Source organism: Peromyscus leucopus, chromosome 17, assembly GCF_004664715.2.
Source record: "Peromyscus leucopus breed LL Stock chromosome 17, UCI_PerLeu_2.1, whole genome shotgun sequence".
Lineage (NCBI taxonomy): Eukaryota > Metazoa > Chordata > Mammalia > Rodentia > Cricetidae > Peromyscus > Peromyscus leucopus.
The window spans coordinates 26157021-26181268 of NC_051077.1; the positions used below are offsets into that span (position 1 = coordinate 26157021).

A 24248-nucleotide genomic window follows, 5' to 3' on the forward strand; every position below is an offset into this window, starting at 1 on the left:
ATCAAACAAATAAACAAAAAAACCAACCAACCAACCAACCAACAACGAAGAAAAAAAAAAAAGAAGAAGAAAGAAAGAAAAGGAAGGGAAGAGTATCAAAGCTTTACTTACATTTACTTACTATCTAAATCCCTCTCAATGTACAGATCAAGCTTGGACCAATATAAAGAAAGGCAGTACAGTAACAGGAAGAGTCCACAGCAGCAGGGAACCTGTTTTCTGAAGTAACATGACAGGGAATTCAGTGTAAAAAGTTCTATAGTCCTTTAAGTGGGTACACTTGTCTGAAAAGTAAATCCCACGAAGGACCCAGATTAAACTTGATCAATCTTGGTCAAACTAGATACTAAATTAAGCAGTAATTTCAAAAGGACTCAAGAACTCTGTAAAAGCAGAGTTGTACTGAATATTTTTATTCAGGATGAAAACAGACAGACAACACCCCCCCCCCCAACAACAAAAAAACCAAAGCAACACAAAAACATCTCCGTCATTTGCAGTATCGGTCAGCTTTCAATTTGGCTCTCCTGTTTAAGACACAAAGAAGGATCAATATAAAACATACCATATAGAGTCAATTGCTACTAAATAGAAAACTCATGCTTGGAAATTGTTCTATTTTCATTACTGTATTAAATATTCATATTAAAAAGATTTTATTAAAACTTTACCTTTCAACTTTTTTTATGTAAAATGGATTCTGGTCTTATGAAACTTGCTTTGTAATATTTAACAGAGGTGGCTTAAGAGCTTTTTCAGGTCACAAGAGAAATGTTAGTCACTCATGAGTTTAAGCCTGCCCTAAGTTTCTACTGGGCGGCAATGGTGTATTTTTTTTAAACTGGTTTTCAAGTTGCTAGACAAACAGTTTATTCTATTTCAGAGTTCACAGTCTGACTATATTTTATGTCCTTTCTGACTTCTCAGAACTACACACACACATTAATTTTCTGGGTTGAAAAAAATTCTCCCATTAACTGATTTACCTTTACCAACCAGTTAACTGGAAGCATATGATTAAGTATTATTTTATCAGATAGTGGGAAGGATTAAGAGTGATTTACAGCACTCTTATTTATGACTGACAGGAGATTATCAGATTCTTTTTCAGTTTGGTGCTAACTGTAGGCTGTTACTTATTTAAATAAAAATGAATTGGAACAATATCAATAATGTGTTATGATAAATATTTTGCATACTGCTGAATCAAACCTTTCTAAAACAGGTTCAATTTCCCTCACTGAATTTTTAGTCTGGATACAAATTCGTAATTTTTATCTGAGTTTTAGGAACCTCTACTACTCAAACAGAACACACAGAATCTTGATATTACTCAAGCAAATTTCTAGCTCTGTTCCTAATTCTTAAGGCAAGATGATGGGAAGCAAATTTATGAGAAGCAAGCATGGTAACTGCTGCACCATAGAAATGGCCTGGTGGTTGCATGGTAACTGCTGCACCATGGAAATGGCCTGGCAGTTGCATGGTAATCACTACACCAGGGAAATGACCTGGTGGTTCAGAAAAATTATGAAATTGTTTCAATCAAACCTGAAAAGCTAAAAGAATGTAAGTATTTACATTCTGGTTATAATTTGGAAGTTTGTTTTTAGCATGCTTTCCCCTGACTTATGTCTTCTTTGATAATATTACCACATAGATTAAAGAAGACAAAAACCCTAACACAACAGTAATTTAAGAACACACTTTTGAAAACTGCTGTAATTATGTAAATATACAATTACCTGTCCAGAAGTGTCTCATGCAAAAATCCATCTTTCCGAGCCTTTTTAAGAATTTTACTATCTTCTTTGCTTATTTTGAGTTTGTGGTCTTGGAAGCTCTGAAATTTCTTTCTGTTAAGAAAGATTTCTCATTGAAATAAACAAATCTCTAACTTTTATTGTGTTCTCTTACCAAATTCCAAATACTATTAAAAGTTTTTCCCACCCATTCATTGAACAAACCTAATTGTATTTCTTTAAAAATTGACAGTTTTTCTACTACAAGTGTTATTTCTTATGATCCATCAAGAGGGCTGTTGCTTGGGTAGCCCTGAAAAGCCTCCTTCTAGGGATGCTGGCTGGCTGCAATGCTCATGTTTGGAACATGAATGACCTCTGGTTGGCGAGATAGCAACTCTGCTAAAGAAAGGGAGATCTGACTAACCGAAGGTCTTTAGCTTTACGCACTCAGCTCATGGCTCTGTCCTTGAGTTCCCATTATAGGCCTTTCTGGTCCTTCAGGTACTTTCCTAGCAGGTATCCTGAGAAACCCTCCCGTCACAGTGGAGTCTGAAGGGAGAATACATACACATAGTTGATTTCACACTGCTTCACATTCCCTTTGTCTTCTTCTGGGATGTCATCTTTCTTCTTGGTTTCTCTTTCAGCACAGGATCTAATCTGGATATTGATGAGAACCCAACAGGTTACACATTTATCTCCCTTTCCCCACTTGCTAAGCAAGAGCACTCTACGTGACTTCTTATTCAAGTCAAGAAAACAGTAACTCAGCAATAAAATTTATGAAGACAAGCTCAAGGTATGTGATGTGTTTTTGATTTTGTACACATGTATCATTTACAGAAACAGCTGGAATTATATGTAAGCTGAAACAAGACTTCATCAGATTCCAGGTGATCATCATCCACCTGATGATCCTGGGAGTTTATTGAGAATTTTAGTGTGATATAAAGGTACCTGTATAACATTTATAATGAAGTAAAAGCAAAGAGTAGCATTAGGGAAGAAGGAGCTTTCCCTTCCAGTTAGTGACTTGCATCAAGGTAAAACAAACCATCGTTTTATGGGCTGCATGTGTATTCCCAAAGAGAGCAAACTCCGAGGGCCACAGACCAAAAGCTCTAAGACATTTGTTTGTGTTTATTTAGTGACTCCATCATGGGTGCTAAAGTAGCTGTGGACAAGAGTACAGCCTTCCTGTCAGGCAATTTCACAGTAGCTAACAAAATCACACAGGCCCTATAATTTTGATTTTGCAGATTCAGGCATGTGTTGCAGCAGTGTTTCTAAGGACAAAAGCCAGGAAACAATCTACATTTCAGTTTATACAGGACTAACTCAATAAAGGTAGGGATATCCCTAAAAAGGAACACTACGTAGGTGATAAAAAGGAGGAAGGAGAAGACTTTTGATATAGATTTACATGGACAGGGATCTCCAAGATACAACAGCAAAGCAAAGTGAGAAAGGGGTTTATATAAGACAATAAAGCAAGCAAGCAACAGCAAATCCAAATCAAGCAGGATGGCAACTGGGTAAGCAGTGCAGGTGGGAGACACCAGCCTCGGAGGCTTTTACTTTGACACTTTCATGCTTTCGAACAGATTATCTATCTTAAAAAGGACGTATTAGCAGAGCAGCAGAGAAGCTTTGATCAGTAATTTCTCAATTACTTTGAACAACTAAGACGTGATCACTGGACTTGTGATAGTTAAACACATGTGGATCAGCACAGAAGAGGGTGTTAGGTCTGGAAAGATGGTCAGCGGCTGCCCAACGTTTCTCAGACGTCACTACTAGCCTGTAGGTGTTTACCTTTATCATCTCTTCTTCTCCTGCTGTTTTATTCTTTGCTTCTATGTCGCCTGCTTCATTACACCTAATAAAGCAGCTATTTGAGGCCAATAAAGCCATTTTCCCCTAAATAAAACAAAGAAAAAAGAAAAAAACAAGCTATGAATACTTTTAGAAATCTTAAGTCATTATGGTAATTTAAAATTTTCTCCCCAATTCTAAAATCAAAAAGAATTTAGAGAAATCCTGGAAAATACAAAAGCATATAGAAGGGAAATCAAAATCATCCCAAATCTTGATACTCAACATTATCACAATAAACGTTGTTAGTGTGTCTTTCTATTGGGTTGGAGACTGCAGCTCAGTGTAGAGCATTTACATTGTCTTGATATTCAACATTATCACAATAAACGTTGTTAGTGTGTCTTTCTATTGGGTTGGAGACTACAGTTCAGTGGAGCATTTACATAGTCTCTTACTTTCTTCTACCAGGACAGCATTCTACCTACACAAAATTAATTTCTTTCTTTAATTCCTATCTCTGAAGATACAACTCATTAGTTAAGTTAAAAATTATCTTTAAAGAAAATAAAACTTATGGATAATATGCAATAATCTCTGTGAGTTCGAGGTCACCCTGGGCTACAGAGTGAGTTCTAAGACAGGCTCCAAAGCTACACAGAGAAACCCTGCCTCGAAAAAATTAAAACAAAACAAACAAACAAACAAAAAAACCCAACCAACCAAACAAAAAAGCTGGCCTTTGATCTGGAGGGAATTTTATGTAGAATGGCATACTTTTAGGGGTTGAATGTTTATGATTATACTGATTTCTATTAAATAAAACCTCTAGAACAAAAAGAAGAAATGATACCCCAAAAAAGTAGATGCAAGAAACAATTAAACTCAGAGCTGACATCAATAAAAACAAACAAATACAAAGTATTAATAAAACAAATAGTTGGTTCTCTGAGAAAATTAGTAAGAATGATTAACCCTTAGCTAAACTGACTAAAAGGCAGAGAGAATATCCAACTTAGAAGATTAAAGAAGAAAACAAACACCAAAGAAATTCAGAGACCCGTAAGCACATACTTTAAGAACCTGTACTCCACCAAATTGGAATAATTTTCTCAATATAGACCACCTACTAAGGTTAAATTAGGGTAAAAAAAATCCAATGTAGGGAGGCAAAGGCAGACAGATCTCTGTGAGTTCGAGGCCAGCCTGGACTACAGAGGGAGTCCATGAAAGGCACAAAACTACACAGAGAAACCCTGTCTTGAAAAAGAAAAACAAAAAACAAAAACAAAAAACCAAAAAAAAACCCCAAAAACCAAAAAACCCAAAAACCAAAAAACTCCAAAACAAACCAATGTAAACAGACCTAGAACCTCTAGTGAAATAGAAGCACCCATTAATCCTCCCAATCAAAACCAACCAACCAACAGCAAAAACAAAACAACAACAACAACCACAAAAAAAAAAAAAAAAAAAAAAAAAAAAAAAAAAAAAAAAAAAAAAAAAAAAAAAAAAAAAAAACCCTGGGCCAAATGGTTTTAATTCTACCAGTCAAAGATGAGTCAATACCAGTACCCCTCAAATCATTCCACAAAATAGAAACAAAAGAAACACTGTCCTATTCTTTTTATGAGGCCACAGTTTACTGTGAGCCTAAATAACATAAAGACTCAACAAAGAGAGTTACAGACCAATTTCTCTTATGAACACAGATGTAAAAATTCTCAGCCAAATACTTGCAAACCAAATCCAAGAACACAGCAACCAGATCATGCATCATGATCAAGTAGGCACTATCTGAGAGATACAGGAATGGTTCAACATAGGTAAATTGATAAATGGAATCTACCATATAAACAGACTGAAAAGCAAGCCACATGATCATCTCATTAGATGCAGAAAAGGACTTTGACAAAATCTAATACCCTTTCATGATAAAAGTCCTGGAGAGATTGGGGATACAAGGGACATGCTTTAAAATAATAAAGGCAGTTTACAGCAAGCCCAAAGGCAACATCAACTAATGGAGAGAAACTCAAAGCATTTCCACTAAAATGACAAGATAAGGTTGCCCACGCTCTACAAATCTATTAAATATAGTACTTGAAATCTTAGCTAGAGCAATAAGACAACTGAAGGAGACCAAGTGGATACAAATAGCAAGGGAAGAAGTCAAAGTATTTTTATATTTGCAGATGGTATGATAGTATATTTAAATGGCCCTAAAAATTCCAACAGGAAACTCCTACAACTGGTAAACACTTTCAGCAAAGTAGCAGGATACAAAATTAATTCAGGAAAATCAGTAGTCCTATTTACAAATGACAGTGTGAGAAAGAAATCAGGGAAACAACACCTTCCACAATAGCCTCAAATAATATTAAATATCTTGGGGGAGTATAACCAAGTAAAGACCTGTATGAAAAAAACTTTAATAAGACATTGAAGAAAAAAACTGAAAAAGATATTGGAAGATGGAAAGATCTCCCATGTTCACAGGTCCACATGGCTTCATGTGGAAACACAAAAACCCAAGATAGTGAAAACAATCCTGAATAATAAATGAACTCCTGAAAGTAGTACCATCCCTGATCACAATTGTACACAAAAACAGATTTGTTCATCAATATAATAGAACTGAAGACTCAGACTTAATCCACATATATATGGACACCTGATTTTTCATAAAAAAAAAAAAAAGCCAGAATTACAAACTGGAAAAAAAAAGCATTTTCAACAAATAGTGCTAGTCAAATTGGACAGCTGCATGTAGAAGAATACAAATAGATCCATATTTATCACCCTGCACAAAACTCAACTCAAGTCCAAACACCTCAACATAAAACCAGACACACCAAGTCTGACAGAGGAGTAAGTGGAGAATAGCTTAGAACTCACTGGCAGAGAAGACTTTCTGAATAGAACACCATTAGCACAGGCACCAAGATTAACAGTTAATAAATGATACCTCACAAAACTGAAAAGCTTTTGTAAGGCAAAGGACACCATTATTTGGACAAAGTGGCAGCTGACAGAATGGGAAAAGACTTTTACCAACTAGACATCTGATAGAGAGCTAATGTCTAAAATATATAAAGAACTCAAGAATCTGGTCATCAAGAAAACAACTCAATTAAAAAATGGGGTACAGATCTAAACAGAAAATTCTCAATAAAAGAAACTCAAATGGCTGAGGAGCACTTAGAAGAAATGTTCAGCAACCTTAGTCATCAGGAAAATGCAAATCAAAACTCCTTTGAGATTTCATCTTACACCAGTCAGAATGGCCACGATCAGTAAAACAAGTGACAGCTCATGCTGGGGAGGATGTGGAGCAAGGGAAACACCCATTGCTGGTAGGACTGCAAACTTGTACAGCCACTATGGAAATCAGTGTGGCAGTTCTTCAGGAAGGTAGAAATCAATCTAACTCAAGATAAGCTAGATCACTCTTGGGTACAAACCCAAAGGGATGCTTCATGCTAGTACAGACACACTTATTTAACCATGTTCATTGCTGTTCTATTTATAACAGTCAGAAACTGAAAACAGTCTAGATGTCCCTCAACAGAAGAATGTGGTACATGTACACAATAGAATTAAAAAAATGAAATCATGAAAAATCATAAAAAAATCATAAAAAAATGAAATCATGAAGCCATTAAAAAAATGAAATCATGAAAATTGCAGGTAAATGGATAGAACTAGACAAAAATCATCCTACCATCCGAGTGAGGTAACTCGGACCTAGAAAGAAAAATACAGTATTCACTTATATGTGGATGTTAGCTATTAATTCACTGATAAGCAAGCTATGATCCATGTAACCCCAGAGGGTAGGTATAGAGTAAGAGACTGGGAGGAGAGACAGCTCTCCCCAGGGAGGATAGTTATGATAATTATTCTATTCTCTAAGAACAGAATATTTAGTTCTGAGGGGTGGGAGACTAGAATGGGGAACAGGAGGGAATACAGGGAGAAACAGCTAAAACTAACGGCCATTTTAAGGGGTCGTATGGAGGCCCACTACAGTAGAAGCTTCCTAAAATATACACATATATGAAGGTGACCTAAACAAAATCATCGAAAAACAGGGGAGGCAGAACCCCAACTGGACACCTTTCATCATCAAAGAAAGCTTCCAGGACTGGGAATGGGTTACATATAATAAAGGTGTTGGCCAACAACAACTCAGGCTAGCACCAGGGTTATTGGTTGCTCTTGACAAAATGATGGCAAGGCCTTTATTACTGAAGACAACACCTACATAACTCACCGAACACGGAGGAGTCGAGCTGGTACCTATCTAGAGCTTTATCTCCCGTGGATCAGTGTTCATGGTACTGGAAGGTAGTCTGCATGCTACCAAAGGAGAAAAGTAAACACCAACCCAGCTACAAATCCTTTATCTGATGATGACCTGCCTGCGAAATACACCGGTGTAACTGTGGCACAAAGCTTGTGGGAGTAGTAAGCAACCAACATCAGGTTTAATTTAAGGCCTACTCCATGAGATGGAAATCAATGCTGTTTGGTGGCCAAGAACCTGAGAGTAGATAGGCCAGGGACCTATCGGAAAACCGAATACTACTGTTCTGCTAAAGGGATGTAGCAATATAATGATGCCTAATGGTCTTCCACTATAATCATGGATCAGTGCCTTGTTCAGCCATCATCAGAGAAAGCTTCCTCCTGAAGCAGATGGGAAAAAATACAGAGACCCACAGCCAGAAAATAGGTAGAGAGTGAGACACCTTGACACACCCAGTCCTAAATGGGGTATCTCCATCAAATCCCTCCCCTCAGGGCTCAGTGAACCCTATGGAAGAGGAGGTGGAAAGCAGGTAAGAGCCTGACAGAGGACACCAACTAAACAAGGCTTTCTGAACATAGCATGACTGAGGCACATATGAACTGAGAGAGACTGGCAGCATGCACAGGGCCTGCAGAGGTCTGCACCAGATGGGGTCCTAGAGCTAAAAGGTGGAGTGGGTGTAGTGGGTAGCCATTCTAGCTTTGATCTGGAAGTTCCAACCCCCATTGAGACTTCGGTAACTGTCCCCCCTACAAAGTGGGGCCAAGAGAGGTCCCTGAAGACCAGAGATTTGGATGCGCTGGCTCTCTTGGTTCCTGGACCCTGGACGCTGGAGGTAGACCGAGCAGAGTTCTCCAGAGAACACCACCAGACTGCGCCATGCCTTTCCTAGACCCTACAACCTACCTATCCCTTCATTTGTAAGTTACGCCACAAAATAAACCTCCCTTTTAACGATGTGGAGTGGCCTTAATAATTTCACCAATAAGTGGGCACAAGCCCCCATCCCTAAACCAAAAGCTATCTCTAACTGGTAGCCACTTGGCAATGAAAAATTAGTTTTCTCTAAGGGAGTCTCACTGGGGGAAACAATCCGTTCTTAAGGGATTGAACATGCCAGCAGTAGATGTTGAGTTAGAGCATTTTTTTTTTAACCTTACAAGTCCAATGCTTATATATTATGGCTTCTGGTTTCATGTTTTCATGGGATTCCTATGTGTGTGAACATGTGTGTCTCTATTATGTGTTTCTTGTGCTTTTTTTTTTTTTGGCTCTGTTCTTTTGTTTGTTTTGTCCTATTCCAGTGTTCTTTTTAATTTTATTATATTATATTTTATCTTATTATTGCTCCTAAGATGCTTGTTTGTTTTCTACTAAGGAGAGACAGAAAGAGTGTGGATTCTGATGGAAGGGGAGATAGAGAGAAACTGTGAGGAGTAGGGGGAGGGGAAGCCATAATCAGAATATATTGTATGAGAAAAAAAACTACTTTCAATAAAAGAAAGAAACCAAAACAATAAATAAGTATTGTTGAGTACAGTTCTTGCTCATGAGATGTCAAAATGTGTTTCTCACAACAATATGGCCATGATTGCTTGCCAGTCACTGACTCAAGATTTTATCCTAGGGGATGAAGGAAAGGATCAATTACCTCATCTTGGGAGAATAGAGTACACCAAGGCATCGCATTATTATTATTATATCATCATTTTTGGTCTCTTTGGGCTTAAATGTAGTGCATGTGTATGCACGTGTGTGTGTGTGTGTGTGTGTGTGTGTGTGTGTGTGTGTGTGTGAGGGTGCATGCTCCTGTACATGTGAAGGCTGGAGGACACCTGCTGTAGGGTATCTGATCACATGGTGAACCCCAAGATTTCATTATTTACTATGAAAAACCTGTTTCTAGCTGTGGTATAGCTCAGCCCTAGCACACACCTTTAATCCAAGAGTTTCCTGCTTGAATATTGTAAACAGGGTTAAAGTCAACCACAGGTCAAGAGGCAGAGCAAGCCACCAGTTGATAGGAAGTGAACATAGGATTATTAAGAAAAAACCAGTGCCGGGCGTTGGTGGCGCACGCCTTTAATCCCAGCACTCGGGAGGCAGAGCCAGGCGGATCTCTGTGAGTTCAAGGCCAGCCTGGGCTACCAAGTGAGCTCCAGGAAAGGCGCAAAGCTACACAGAGAAACCCTGTCTCGAAAAACCAAAAAAAAAAAAAAAAAAAAAAAAAAGAAAAAACCATAGAGTAGGAGGGACTCAGGAGGACGGATAGAGAGACACAGGGAGTAGAAGGGAGGGGCATGCAGTTTGAGAGAGAAAGGAGAAGAGGGAGGTTTCTGGAACATCAATAGAAGAGGAAGGTCAGCTGGGTGCTTTCTCTGCCTCTCTCAGCTAGCAGGCTTTCATCCCAGCATCTGGCTCCCAAGTCTTTATTGGTAAAATCAAATGATTGAGGATTTGTTAAAAACAACAGACCAGGTGTCCTACTCATTACACTGTCTTATTCCTTTGGAAAGGGGCTCAGTGAACCTGGAGTCAGGCTGGCAGCCAGCAGGCCCAAGCGACCCTCCTGTCTCTGTGGCAGCACTGCGGTTACAGGCACATGCAGCTTCATCCAGCTGTTCTGTGGTTGCTGCAATTTGAACTGAGGTCCTCATGCTGATGCTGCAGGTGTTCTTGCCACCTCTCCAGCCCTGATGCTCGCTATGCTGAAATGTACACACCACTGTTGCTGGACAGCTACTGAACTTTTCTTCTGGCTTTTCTTTACAGTTTTTGATACAACTGAGTATTTACTAAAGTTGATTTATCTTTAATGAAACTTGTTTATACTGCCTTTCACAATCTGAAACTCAGAGCTGTCCAGAGGGTGTTTATCTCAATGGACCATGATTTACTAGTCTATGCACAAACTGTCCTAATGCAGCATTAGCTGCTTCCTCACTGCCCTCTTGTCAGTCTCTAAGGGCTCTGAACCAACTCATGTGAAGAAGATGCTCCTGAAACACCCGAGGATTTGCTTCTTTTTTGAAACCCCAACACTTAAATGCAAGAGTCCTAATCTTTTCATGGAAAACAAGACAACAAGGCCTCAATGGTGGATGAGACCAGAAGAAGGAAGGTATTCCTTCCTGTTGCACTGTTCTGACATCATTACAGGGTTATAGGTTCTTCTAAACGTTTTCAATTTAACATATAACACTATTACAATCTACACTTTATTGTTTTATTATTAATTTTAGAGAATGTGCTTTTACTGATAATGACGTTTTCTTAAACTGGTGGAGCACCCTTCTAAGTGACAGTACTTACATCTTTTTTTTTTTTTTTTTTTTTTTTTGGTTTTCCAAGACAGGGTTTCTCTTGTGTAGCTTTGCGCCTTTCCTGGAACTCACTTGGTAGCCCAGGCTGGCCTCGAACTCACAGAGATCCGCCTGCCTCTGCCTCCCGAGTGCTGGGATTAAAGGCGTGCACCACCACCGCCCGGCCATTACTTACATCTTGAAATACTGGTTCCCACTGTTCTCTGGGCCCAATTGCATCTGAACGCCCAACAACAAGTCCGTCTGAATTTATACCAAGGTATTTTCCATAGCCAGATTTCAGGGCAATTCTTTGGTTGAATAAAAAAGATAAATGTTAAAAACTAAGAGTAAGACTTTAATTATGAAATATAGAGTATATTATGTATACTTATGTATCTGTGTGTATATATATGCATATACATTAATAAATCCAGACATGTTTACAATGGACACCATATTCTCTATAATCTTATTTTTGCTTTCTAATATAATTATTATACAATATCTTACATTATACAGCAATCATTTTCCAAATGCATTATTGTCCTATCATAGATGTATAAAAATCACCTTTTATGCTATTATACAGTCTTACTGATTTCTGTTTTATATGTAAAACTGTTGATTTGTCTTTAGAAGAGGAAGCCACTGGATTGAAGGTTATCAACTTCTGGTTATAAAACAGAGTCTTTTTTAGGAGCCCAGGCTGACTCCCACCAGATATTAAAACTTTACAGGTTGTTAACTTGTTTTCAAGAAAAGGCTCTGACAACTTAGGTTCTCACCTCAAATTAAGATTTTATTGGAGAAGGGGTGTGCTCTGAGGCAGAAGTTCTCGACCTTCCTGACACTGTAACCCTTTAATTTAGTTCCTCATGTCGTGGTGACCCTCAACCATAAAATTATTTTGTTGCTACTTCATAACGGCAATTTTGCTATTGTTTTGAGTTGTAATAATATGCAGGCTATGTGGTGTGACCCCTGCGAAAGGGTTGTTCACCCCCAAGTTGAAAACCACTGTTCTAAGCTATGCATCTAGCCAATAAATTATTTTAATCTTGTACTTTTGAAAAAGCATACCCTGGGTATGGTGGCATGTGCCTTTAGTCCTAGCGCTCAGGAGGCAAAGGAAGGTGAATCTCTGTTGAGTTAGAGGCCACCTTGGTCTACTTAACAAGCTCCAGGCCAGCCAGAGCTACATAGTGAAACCCTATATATCTATAAAAAAAGAGAAAAGAAAGAGAGAAAAAGAAAACTGATGTATGTCTTCATTGTTAGATTGACTGATTTGGGTATCTTTGGGGGTGGTTCCAGCGAGGTTTAACTAAGGAGGCAATACACACTCTAAGTGTGAGCGAGACCGTTTTATGAGCCTGGATTCCAGAGTATATAAAATTGAGAAAAGAAGGAAGGCAGCGGAAGGCTGCCACTCCCCTCACTGTGATGATACCTGGAGATATGGAGTCCCAGACACATTCCCTGCCAAGACCAACTTTACCGTCTTAAACAAAACCCAAAGTGTTTTCCCTTAAGTTGTTTCTTGTCAGGTCTCAGACAAGAAAAGGAACTAAACTACTTTAAAAATGATGAAAAACACAATATGGGAAAAATAGTACTGTATATTCTTTGCATGATAGTTATTAGAGAGAATGACACCAGCATGTTTTTATTTTCTTTTCCACTTCAAAACTACCTGGTGTGTGCTCATTTTCTACGGATATCATCAGGATCATGACTGCTATGCAGAGATACCTCCAAGGAACCACTCACTGCATATAGAGATTGGTGCAAATACTTTCCTCATTTTTTATTGCTCATAATAGTTTTGTTTGTAACTATAAAGAAGTTTACTGACTGACATTCTGTTCCTTTGCTTTACTCCTAAGTCTTTCAAAGAAATATAAACGCTATTATTTAAATTTGATTTTAAAAATAATGATTTCTGATTTTTATTTGCCAACCAATCTCTGGGGAGGCCGAACTGACCTCATACTCAGTTGGGGATTGATGATAATATAAATCATTATTTTGTTGCTGTAACTACTACTAGAACATTGACACTCAATTTCCCATCTACTACTCAAAAGTATCATTCTGCACTTTTGCACTCTTCTCAGAACAAAAATGGTCAATTTTTTTGTGTGATCATGGAACACTCTATTGAGTTTCAGGAATATTCTTTTCTTTTGCCCTTCTAGCTCCTGACTGTTTTCTGGGATAGGGTGTCACTATATACCCTAGCTGGCCTGAACTTGTAATCTCATTCCTGAGCCTCTCAAGTGTTGGGATGACAGGTATCTGCCACCATGACTATGTCTCTTCTGATTGCAAATCTATACATCATAGTATTTTCTTCTCATGCTCTTTCTCATCTATTTAATTGGTCTTTAACATTATTAATTTTCATCTTTAAGCTCTTATTTTTTTTTAGACGAGTAGTATATATTGAGAATATCTACATACATAGTACAGGCTAAATATCTCTAATCCCCAAACCTCCAAAATCCCAAATTTCTGAGCGAAGACACCAGGCCACATGTGGATAATGTCAGATGGCTGCCTGTGATTAGTCACAGCCAAATTCAGGAACAGTGACACACTTTGCAAAATTATCTCGAGACAAAGTATATGTCATGTAAATAAAACATTTTGTGCCCTAATGAAACATCATGTGCACACCTTTGGTCCCAGCAATCAGGAGGCAGAGGTGGAGTGATCTCAGTGAGTTTGAGGCCAGCCTGGTCTACAGATTGAGTTCCAATACAGCCAGGGCTCTGTAGAGAGATCCTGTCTCAAAAAGAAAAGGAAAAGAAAAAAAAAAAAAGGAAAAAAAAACCCCTCCTTTTCAAAATATTCAATTAAAATTATTCTCTGATCTTGTATTCACTAATAGTGTAGTTTTTTTTTTTAAACTTAAGTGAAATTATTATTATTATTTTTTGAGACAGGGTTACATGTAGCCAAGGCTGGCCCCAAACTCATTATACAGCCAATATGGCCTTGAACTCCTGATCCTTCTGATTCTGTCTCCTATGATATGAGACAGGTATGAAAGGCATGCATCACCATGCATGGTTAAGTGAAGTTACATTTTAAGGCTTTTAAATACAGTTCAAGGAAAGCTTACCTGGAATCAGACAATTTGACGGCAGTAAACTGCTCTGGAGGACTGGGGCCCTCATCCACTACAGGAAAACAAAAATGGAAATATACAACATTTGCTGTAAATATATACATAACACTATTTTATGCTTTGAAAACTAGTTTTTCCCCTAAAGTTAGTTACAGGTAAGGATATTGAGATATTTGGACACACTGTAATAATACACTATTGTGGGAGCCCGTTCTTGGGTTCCTCGTGGCTTTACCTAGCAGGTCTGAATAGAGGATGATCAGGACCACGGGCCTGAGTTCAGGTGTCTGAGATGGCCTGCACTTGGCTGTGCTGGGGGAGGAGGTCTTTTGCTCCACCCCCTTGGCGTCTCTATAAAAACCCTGGGCCAGAGACAGTCGGGGCCCGTTGGAATAGGTTCCAGGCCCTCTCGAGGCTATCCTTTATTTTCTATCTGTTTATCTCGGCAAGATTCTCTGCTATAAATCCTTCTATCTAATATTTCCTGCTGATCGCACTCAAGAAAACTCTGGGAAGCTGTGGGGGTGGTGGGTAAACGCCCCACAGTAATGATGGAATTTTTCTATAGCATAATCCTCAGAGTTCTCTAGAGATACACAGAAAGTACTATTATTGCTTCTACTTTGGGGCCACAAAAAACAATAGCCTACTTAGTGGCCATCTTCTGCATGACTATGTAATATCTCCCTGTCTCTTCTGGTTAGTTTTGTTTGAAGTCTATTTTGTCAGATATTAGCATAGCTACTTCTGCTTGGTCTTGGGTGCATTTGCTTGGAATACCTATTTCTATCCTTTGACCCTGACCCTGAGAAGATCTCTGTCCTTGATGAGAGGTGTGTTTCTTGAATAAGCAGAACGACCTCAGTTTTTCATATTATTCCTCAGTTTCTTTCACATCTCACATTCAAACCTTCAGAAGACTATAATGATTCTGCAATCCAAACACAACTGTGTGGTGGTATTGTGTTCCCCAAAATATTGTGTACTCTAATAAATTTATCTGGAGTCAGAGAACAGACAGCCACTAGATACAAAGGCTAGAAAATGGTGGCACTCACACCTTTAATCCTAGCATTCCAGAGATAGAAATCCCTCTGGATCTCTGTGAGTTCAAGGCCACATTGGAAATAGCCAAGCATGGTGACACATGCCTTTAATCCCAGAAAGCAAGCCTTTTAATCCCAGGGAGTGGTGGTAGAAAGTAGAAAGGTATATAAGGCGCGAGGACCAGAAACTAGAGGCATTTGGCTGTTTAAGCATTTGGCTGGTTCAGCATTTGGCTGGTTAAGCTTCAGGCTTTCGAGCAGCACAGTTCAGCTGAGATTCATTCTGGATGAGGACTCAGACGCTTCCAGTCTGAGGAAATAGGACCAGCTGAGGATCCGGCGAGGTGAGATAGCTGTGGCTTGTTCTGTCTCTCTGATCTACCAGCATTGACCCCAATAACTGGCCTCGGGTTTGATTTTATGAATAAGAACTTTTAAGATTCATGCTACACACTATCTATACTAGCAAGACACTGTTACATGGTGACTTCATGGACTTTGTAAGACAGGCTGGCATGACTTGTTCAGTCACTTCTACTATAATCTCCCGTTTTTCAAACACAGTACATGAGTAACAGTATGTGAAATACTAAATGCTCTTATTTACTCAAGGAACATCCACTCTGGCCAAATCATACACCTTCTTACTTTCCAATTACTTCATTTCCTGTGGTGCTTCCACAATAAGGAGAAATGCCTAAATGTCTGTTAACTATACCCAATTCTGAAGAGAAAAGAAACCAAACCAACAAAACTTCAAACTTCTGGTTCAATTAGATTTTCTTCTTTCTTTTCATTTATAAGTACAATTTTTTTTTTTGGTTGTTGTTGTTGGTGGTGGTTTTTCAAAACAGGGTTTCCCTGTGTAGTTTTGGTGCCTGTCCTGGATCTCACTCTGTAGATCAGGCTGGCCTTGAACTCACAGAGATCTGCTTGCCTCTGTCTCCTGAGTGCTGCGATTAAAGGTGTGTGCCACCACTGCCCGGCATAAGTGCAATTTTTAATGTGATTTTAATGCTATTTTTAATTCCCACAGGGTTCTTCTGACAGTAGTCAGAATGTTTCAAATGCTTACTCTGGAAAAAGACAGTTCCCAATAGCAGGCGTGAGGAAGGAAAAATGGGGAGGAGCTCAGTGGGATGGCAGCCGTGCTCAGGAACACGCCTCCGACTCATCCACCAGCTTTGTAATGTTTCACTTGGCAGGGCCTTCCCATCAGTGTTTGTCCCACACAAACCTTCTCTGTGCGGAGCTCCCAGTGTAAAAAGGCCATTGTCCAGGGCATGGATATAGGCTCCTTTATCCATTTCAATGGCAATGGTTCCTGAAATCTCCCCAAAGTTGGATACAGTCCACCAGATTCCTACAAAACAAAAATCAAGGTTTAACCATTTTATTTTAGGGTTACTTGAGGTTTTCTGTTGTTTTTACTATAACTTACTTCTAAAAGCCTGTATTTGACAATCATAAGAATCAATGCAGAGAGACCTGGTTTACCCTCCCCTGACTTCCTCCTAATTATACCACCTTGCATAAAGCCTGTACAACCGTTAGCACTTGACATCGACATAATCCCAAACCTCACTCACAGTTTACCAGTTCCGCATGCACTTGTTTGTTTACACAGGTAGATTCCTGTGACTGATGTCACACTCTCACACATGCAGAGATACCAAAGAGGAAGAAGGTGGGTGGTGGTGGCGCATGCCTTTAATCCCAGCACTCAGGAGGCAGAGGCAGGCAGATCTCTGAGTTCAATGCCAGCCTGGTCTACCAGAGTGAGTTCCACGACTTTCAGGGATACACAGAGAAACCATTAAAAAAAAAAAAACCCAAACAACAACAACAACAACAACAAAAAAAAACCCAACAACCCAAAACCCAAACAAACAAAAACCCACACCAAAGAACCAAAAACCAAACCGAAACAAAGTGATAAGAGAATAATTTCTCTGATTGTGGACCCCATCCCACATGCTTTCCAGTGGCAATGTGTCCCACAGGGAGAGGTGCTCTCCAGCCAACAGCCTCTCCTTTCCTCCGAGGATGCCAAATCCTATATATGCCAACGCTTTCCCCCACATCCATGATAAAGCTTCATGCATGCTAGGCAACTAACTAGCTTACCACTGAGCCACCCCCAAGCCAACATTTAATAGTAAAGAAATCATTTTAACACAGCATCTCAATAGTGAATTTCAGAAAAATACATTTCTGACACTCAAAATTTTCAGTCTCTGCCAAAGTAGAGAAAACTATACATTACTTTTAGAAATCTCCACTGCCTAAAAAGTTATCCACAGCAGTTGTGTTTTCTTCTTGGGAATTCAAGTTGCCTCCACTCGAAGGCCAGAGGCATGTTTACATGTTTCATGGCTGCAGGATCACCCCAGGGCTGAGCTGTCAGAAAGCAGCAGGTGCTATGAACGGAGCTCACTAAGTCAATCACAGTTTTGTTTTGTTTGGGTGGTGGGGGGACCCAACTCAGCACCTCGAAGCTTAACGCTGTCTAGTGCTGCACACACTGGAGCGGGATCTGAGATCCACTCACTCCAACACTGTTATTTCTGTTTACGAAGGGACAGGAAATTCTACGCTTTTCCACCTTCAAAAGGTGGTGTTGAGCAGTCTCATTTACAGTATTACTGAGAACATACTTTCTTGGTTTATTTTTATGGACATTAAAAAAAAAACATGTATTCTGCAGTCGTCAGTTACTGTTTTTTGTATGTCAAAACAATTGGCAGGTGGGGTACACGTTAAATCTTTGTTGCTCTTTGACTAATTCTACAACTTACTAAGAATTCTTTTTAAGATAGTCAACTATATTCATTACTTTGGTAGAACACCTATGAAGATCCTAACATAAAATCATACTATATGGGGGACTACTCAAGACTTTCTGCTGAAGACGAGAAATAACTATGGTTATTCTCATCATATCTGTTCAACATTCCAAAGTCCTGACTAGTAAATGAAAGAAAAGACACAGGAAGAAAGGAAAATTAAAACAATTGTCAAAGGAAACATGACCCCAGATGTTTATATAAACAAAAATAGCAATGATAATGAGGAGTTTAATACCTCAAAGAGCAAGGTCGATACAGAAATATAAATGATATACAATTAAGATACTGAATCCCAAATAACCTAGAAGCAATACAATACTCTCAGATAATCCAATAGGCTTTATTAAATGAAATGGTAAGTTAACTCAGAAATTTATCTGGATATAAAAAAACTCAGAAGAGCTAATTTTATCAAAGGAAATATAAAGTAGAAGGACTCAACTATTGGACCTGGAAACTTCATGAAGTGAAAGTAATAAAGACAAATATATAACAGAAAAACGTTTACATGGAACGGGAGTCAAGAAACTGACCAACAGACAGAAACTCAACTGATTTTCAAATAGCCGTTTCATGGCGAAAGGTAACTAACTATTCAAGAGGAGGCTGGAACTGGTTGTAAACAGGAAAAACAAAAGCAAACCCAACCCCTGAGTCCTATCTTATACTATACAATCAACCTATGTGGATGATAAAACCAGGAAAAAAGACAATTCTAAACAAGTACAAGTACAAGTTTGTCATGATGCTGGGATAAGCTAAATAAAGATCTCAAAGGTAGTAACCATGTGAGAAACAATTAACAGGCTTGAGAACTAGTGATCAGCTCACCAGAAAAGCACTATAAAGAAAACAAAGGGCACCAGGTGGGAGAAAGGACTACTTGCTATCAAGGACGTGCAACAGCAAAACCATTTAGGAAATTTTGGTACATTCTAATATTGTTAAATACTCACCTATCCTAAAACTTTGCAAATCAACACTCATGTATCTACTCTTGATTCTGACCCTAATTATAGAATTTTGTTATTTTAGAATCACTTTTTTCAAATGATACAAGGTTTCCCATATAATTTCTACACCATTGCCTATCTTCTTTAAATCCTTTACTACATCTATTCATGGTGTGTGTGTGTGTGTGTGTGTGTGTGTGTGTGTGTGTGTGTGTGTGTCATGCAGAGGTCAGTGGACAATCTGTGTGAGTCACTGCTCTCCATGGACCTATACCAGGTTGTCAGACTTGGCCACAAGCACGTTTATGCTGTGGCTATTGCTCTGTGTAAATAAAATGCTGATTGGCCAGTAGCCAGGCAGGAAGTATAGGCGGGAAAAGGAGAGAGGAGAATTCTGGGATGTGGAAGGCTGAGTCACAGAGACACTGCCAGCCACTGCCATGAGAAGATGTTAAGATACCAGTAAGCCATGAGCCACATGGCAACTTATAGATTAAGAGAAATGGGTTGATTTAAGATATAAGAACAGTTAGCAAGAAGCCTGCTGTGGCCATACAGTTTGAAAGCAATATAAGTCTCTGTGTGTTTACTTGGTTGGGTCTAAGTGGCTACAGGACTGGCGGGTGAGAGAGATTTGCCCTGACCATGGGCCAGGCAGGACCAGGAAAACTCAAGCTACACCTTTACCTGCTGTTTTATTTTGCCAAAGTTTCAAAATTTAACTTGCCAAGTTTTTAATAGACATTTTATAGATGTGGCAAGCCATAGGAATATGAAATAGAAGTCCAGCTGTATATTATAAGCTATACCTCGACAAGACCAAGGGTCAGTTGAGTGGGAAGCCAATCAGCAGGGACTATTGGTGTTATGTAGCATAATATTCAGTTGTGCCTTGCTATGAATTCCTTGTGCTCATAATTCTCCTAAAATGTGTATGTGTGTGAATCTCCGTTCCAAAGCACCTGGATAGTCATGTAGACAGAACCTTCTGCCTCTGATCTCCAGCTCCCCCTTTTAGCATTTATTTGGGTATCTGCCTTTTGCAAATACCCTCCTTGAGCTACTTCCAAAGATAGAGTCAACCCCAAACAAAGCCTTAAAAGACAAGCAAGGAACAGAGAGCTACCAGGTCATCTGTTAGATGCCTTGAACACCACCCTCCCCCCAAGATAAAATATCCTTTCTGAGACTACCTGTCTCACAGGCCAAATGCTGCCCACTAGATGAACAAGCTTTGTTTCTTGTGCAAATCAAAGCCTCCCCCCTCTCTCACCACCCCAGAGAACCTCTTAGATCAAAAAGGGCTTTCCTCTTACCAGGTGTTTCAAGCTGTGATGCAGATTGACTAGCTATCAGTACTCTTCCCCCACCCTGTCAGGAAACTGGAGGCAGAGGAAAAAAGTGACAGTTTTAACTTTTAGTGACCTACAGACTTTCCCTACCCTATCGTCTGTAAGTTTATAGTTGAACACATTTATGATAGACTCGTAATGCCTTCACCTAACCACAATAAGGATACATTTCTAGCACATAAATTCCTTTTCTGATTTTTTCAACTGCTAACTGACTCCACTCTTATCTCTCCCCTTTGGGGTTGCAAATATAATTGCCAGGAAACCTCTAGCTGGACCCCTACAATCTTGTGTTGTATACAAAACATGAGATGTTACTGCTTGGGATAAGATATAGGCTAGTCCTGGGAGAAGGAGGTTAGAAAGAATGAAAGGAACCAAGGAAATGAAGAAATTGGAGAGAGTTGAACTGGAGACTGAATGATGGTGACTGACGAATAAATGAACTGAATGAAAGAGCTCTGAGCAACTGGATTCATTCCTGCACTGATGGTAGCGTCTCTCCTGGGGCCCTGGAACTGTATAAATTTAAGGTTGGACCCTTAAATATTATACAAAATATAGAAATTTGATTTAACATATAGCTAGATATAGAAAAGACAAAAACAAAAAACAAAAACCCAAAACATATTTGGTTATGGATTTGGGAGAGGCTATTTCTAGTACCATTTATAGGATACCTTGATGTTCTATTGTGTTTAGGATTTTCATTCACTTCAGGGTACAAAATAATTAATTTACCATATTATACTTCCACTGGAAACAAAGAAATTGCAGACTTTTCACTGAAATTCATGCACTTCCAAAGAAAATCATGTGTAAAACGTACTTGGGCAAGCAATACTTTGGTGTGACAGGCATAAGTTCTACTTAGCTGTTCTAATGATAAGAACAACAGTGACATCTAGTGAGCTTTCAAACCGAAGGCTCTGACAAGCAAGTCCTCAGTTCTAATGAGGTAAACACTTCAAATGGAACATCCACCATCAACAGATGCCAGCATTTCACCCAATAAAGAACTGAAGTGGCTCACCCACAATATCAAGTTGAGTTTCCTCATCTTCTTCCCGTTTCCTCTTATCCTTGTTCTTCTTCTTTTTACTGAAGGAAAAAAAAGATACATACATGAGTTTGGACATATTGATATATGTGTTGAAAATTATGAGATAAACATTCAGAGGAGTCGTGCAATATATATACTGATTTATAGACAAATGATTTTTAAAAATTTACAGATATATTATATTTAAAATACTGAGAAGTTGCTTCTGGCCCTGTGTCCATGTTGCTACATTTAAAATAATAATCTACAGTCCCTGTTACTCTGTGATAAAAACAAAACAAAACAAAAACAAAAACCCCAAAACAATCAACCAACAACCAACAAAAACTAATCTATCAATCACTTTCCCCACTCAGGAGGATAATAATGAAGACAAATTCTTAGAGTTCCTATGAGGATTATGAGTGACTTTGAACCTTCTATTGCTGAAGAATGAAGTGGTCCAGTCTCTGCTCTGGCTAGTGTTTTGGTCAACTTAACACAAGCCAGAGTCATTTGGGCACACGGAACCTAAACTGAACAAATATCCCCACCAGATTTGGCCTGTGGGCAAACCTATGGGGGTATTTCCTTGATTAATGATTGATATAGGTGGGCCTAGCTCATTTTGGCCTGGTGGTCCAGGTTGTGTAAGAAAGCAGGCTGAACAAGCCAGTAAGCAGCATTTCTCCAAGGCTTCTACACTGGTTCCTGCCTTCTCTTTCCTGGATGACAGACTACAAGAGGTAAGCTGAAACAAACCCTCTCTCCACCCCCCACCACACCTTTGGTCAGGGCGTTTTATCACAGCAATAGAACCGCTAAAGTAAGACAGCCTCTTTGGAAAATATTTCTCAAAAAGCTAAACACCGAGTTACCGAGGTGACTCTACTCCCATATATCTCCAAGAAAAATGAAAAAAGCGTGGCCACAAAAAAAATAGAATATTGATAGCATTATCACTAGTGTAAAACGCTCATTAAATGAAGAAAGAACAAAACATATTAATGATATACAAAAGGAAATCATTCAGCCACAAAACAAAACAAATACACTGCTCTGCAATATGGATGTTCCTCAAAACCAAGTGAAATAAGTGAGGTATAGTGACTTATGCCTTCAACTCCAGCATGTGGGATGCTGAGGCAGGTGGATCTCTGTGAGTTTAGGCTAGTCGGAGCTACAGAGTAAGACACTGTCTCAACAACAACCTAAGTGAAAGAAGGCAAACACAGAAGGTTATGTATTGTAAAATTCCACTGACATAAATATTAATCAGCAAATCCTTATAGACTGAAAGCAGTTGACAGAAACTGGAAGGAGGGGCCGACGGGTATGATTGTTTAATGGTTAAGGGTTTTACTTTAGAGTGGTAAAAACACATACATAGTGGTGAACTCATAAATATACTAAAACCCATTAGCTGTATATTTTAAAAGGAGGAGTTTATGGTATATGAATTACAGCTCCATAAACGAAAAACACAGAGATCTTAGAGGAAAAGTGATTATCCAAAGTGCTTAGAACAAATCCTGAGCCGGCCGTGGTGGCTCACACCTTTAATCCCGGATCACACCTTTAATCCCAGCATTCTAGAGGTAGAGGAAGGCAGATCTCTGAGTTCGAGGTCAGCCTGGTCTACACAGAGAGATCCAGGACAACCAGGACTACACAGAGAAACCTTATCTCAAACAAACAAACAAGAACAAATTCTGAAACATGGAGATGCTATACTGGTTTTAATAATGTCTGTCTTCTTTGCATCTTAACTACAAAGTTTCCAGAAGCCAATTCTGTTCTCCCTGCAGCTACTTCACACAGTTTCAGATCCGGTCAGGATACATTCTTCACGATGCCACACTCCAGCAGCAGTTCTCAGAGGCACGGGGCTCCCTAACAAGTACCTCCTGAAACTGCGTTACCAGTGATCCAGGAGAGAGGTGCACAGCTTTGGCCAAATCTTTCACAAGAGGACGGAGAGACCAATGGGCAGGGTATGCTTCTCTCAAAGAGCGAACTATGTAAGTCACCGCCCGCACGCCCCTCACTTGGCTGTTACAAGTCTGCGCTGGCTGTCTCTTGCAATTCTCGTCAACTCTTTTGACAATCTCGAGATGCAAGGAACATAAAAAAAAAAAAAAAAAAAAAAAAAAAAGCTGAGCTCTTAATGAATGAGCAAACGAGCCGCCCGCCTTGGTCGCTGGTGCGGTTGGCATCTGAGCCCTACACCCACGTCTAAGGTCCCAAAGCAAGAAATCGCTGCAGGGAGCCAGGCCTTGGGGATGGGGGGGGTCCCCAAGCATGGAGCTCCACGGGCAACTGGCCCTCCCTGTTTCGGGGGCTCCCCTGTCAGGCAGCGTCATCTCGGGGGGGGGTCGGCCGCCCCGGTCCTGCCTGGGACGCGCCGAGAACCCAGACTCCCGCCCGAGCTCCGCCTCACCTCTTGGCCTTCGCACCCTTGAGCACGAGTTTGGTGGACTTGACATAGGAGTATTCGGCCATGGCTCGGCACTCAGAGGTGGCAGCCGAGTCCCTGTAGACCGGCGGGAGGACGTAGCGAAGGACGGAGAGCGGGCTCTAACGGCGGGAGAGGAGGGAGTCCCTCACCGACCCTCCGCCTCCTCCAGCTCTGCGCTACGGAAGCCCCCACTTCCTGTTTACCGTGGCCGAGCCGCTACGGCGGCCGCGGAGGG

General features: G+C 39.7%; 1 protein-coding gene across 1 annotated transcript; it reads right to left on the reverse strand.

The window, feature by feature from the left end:
* Window positions 1-397: 397 nt before the first annotated feature.
* Window positions 398-24248, reverse strand: Frg1 (FSHD region gene 1). Its single transcript, XM_028872324.2, has 9 exons — window positions 23996-24248; window positions 21547-21614; window positions 16597-16722; window positions 14308-14365; window positions 11374-11488; window positions 3561-3665; window positions 2314-2405; window positions 1746-1856; window positions 398-527 (listed from the first exon to the last, which is right to left on the reverse strand). Exons 1-9 carry the CDS (start codon window positions 24055-24057, stop codon window positions 491-493), a joined length of 774 nt encoding a protein of 257 aa, XP_028728157.1. The 5' UTR covers window positions 24058-24248; the 3' UTR covers window positions 398-490.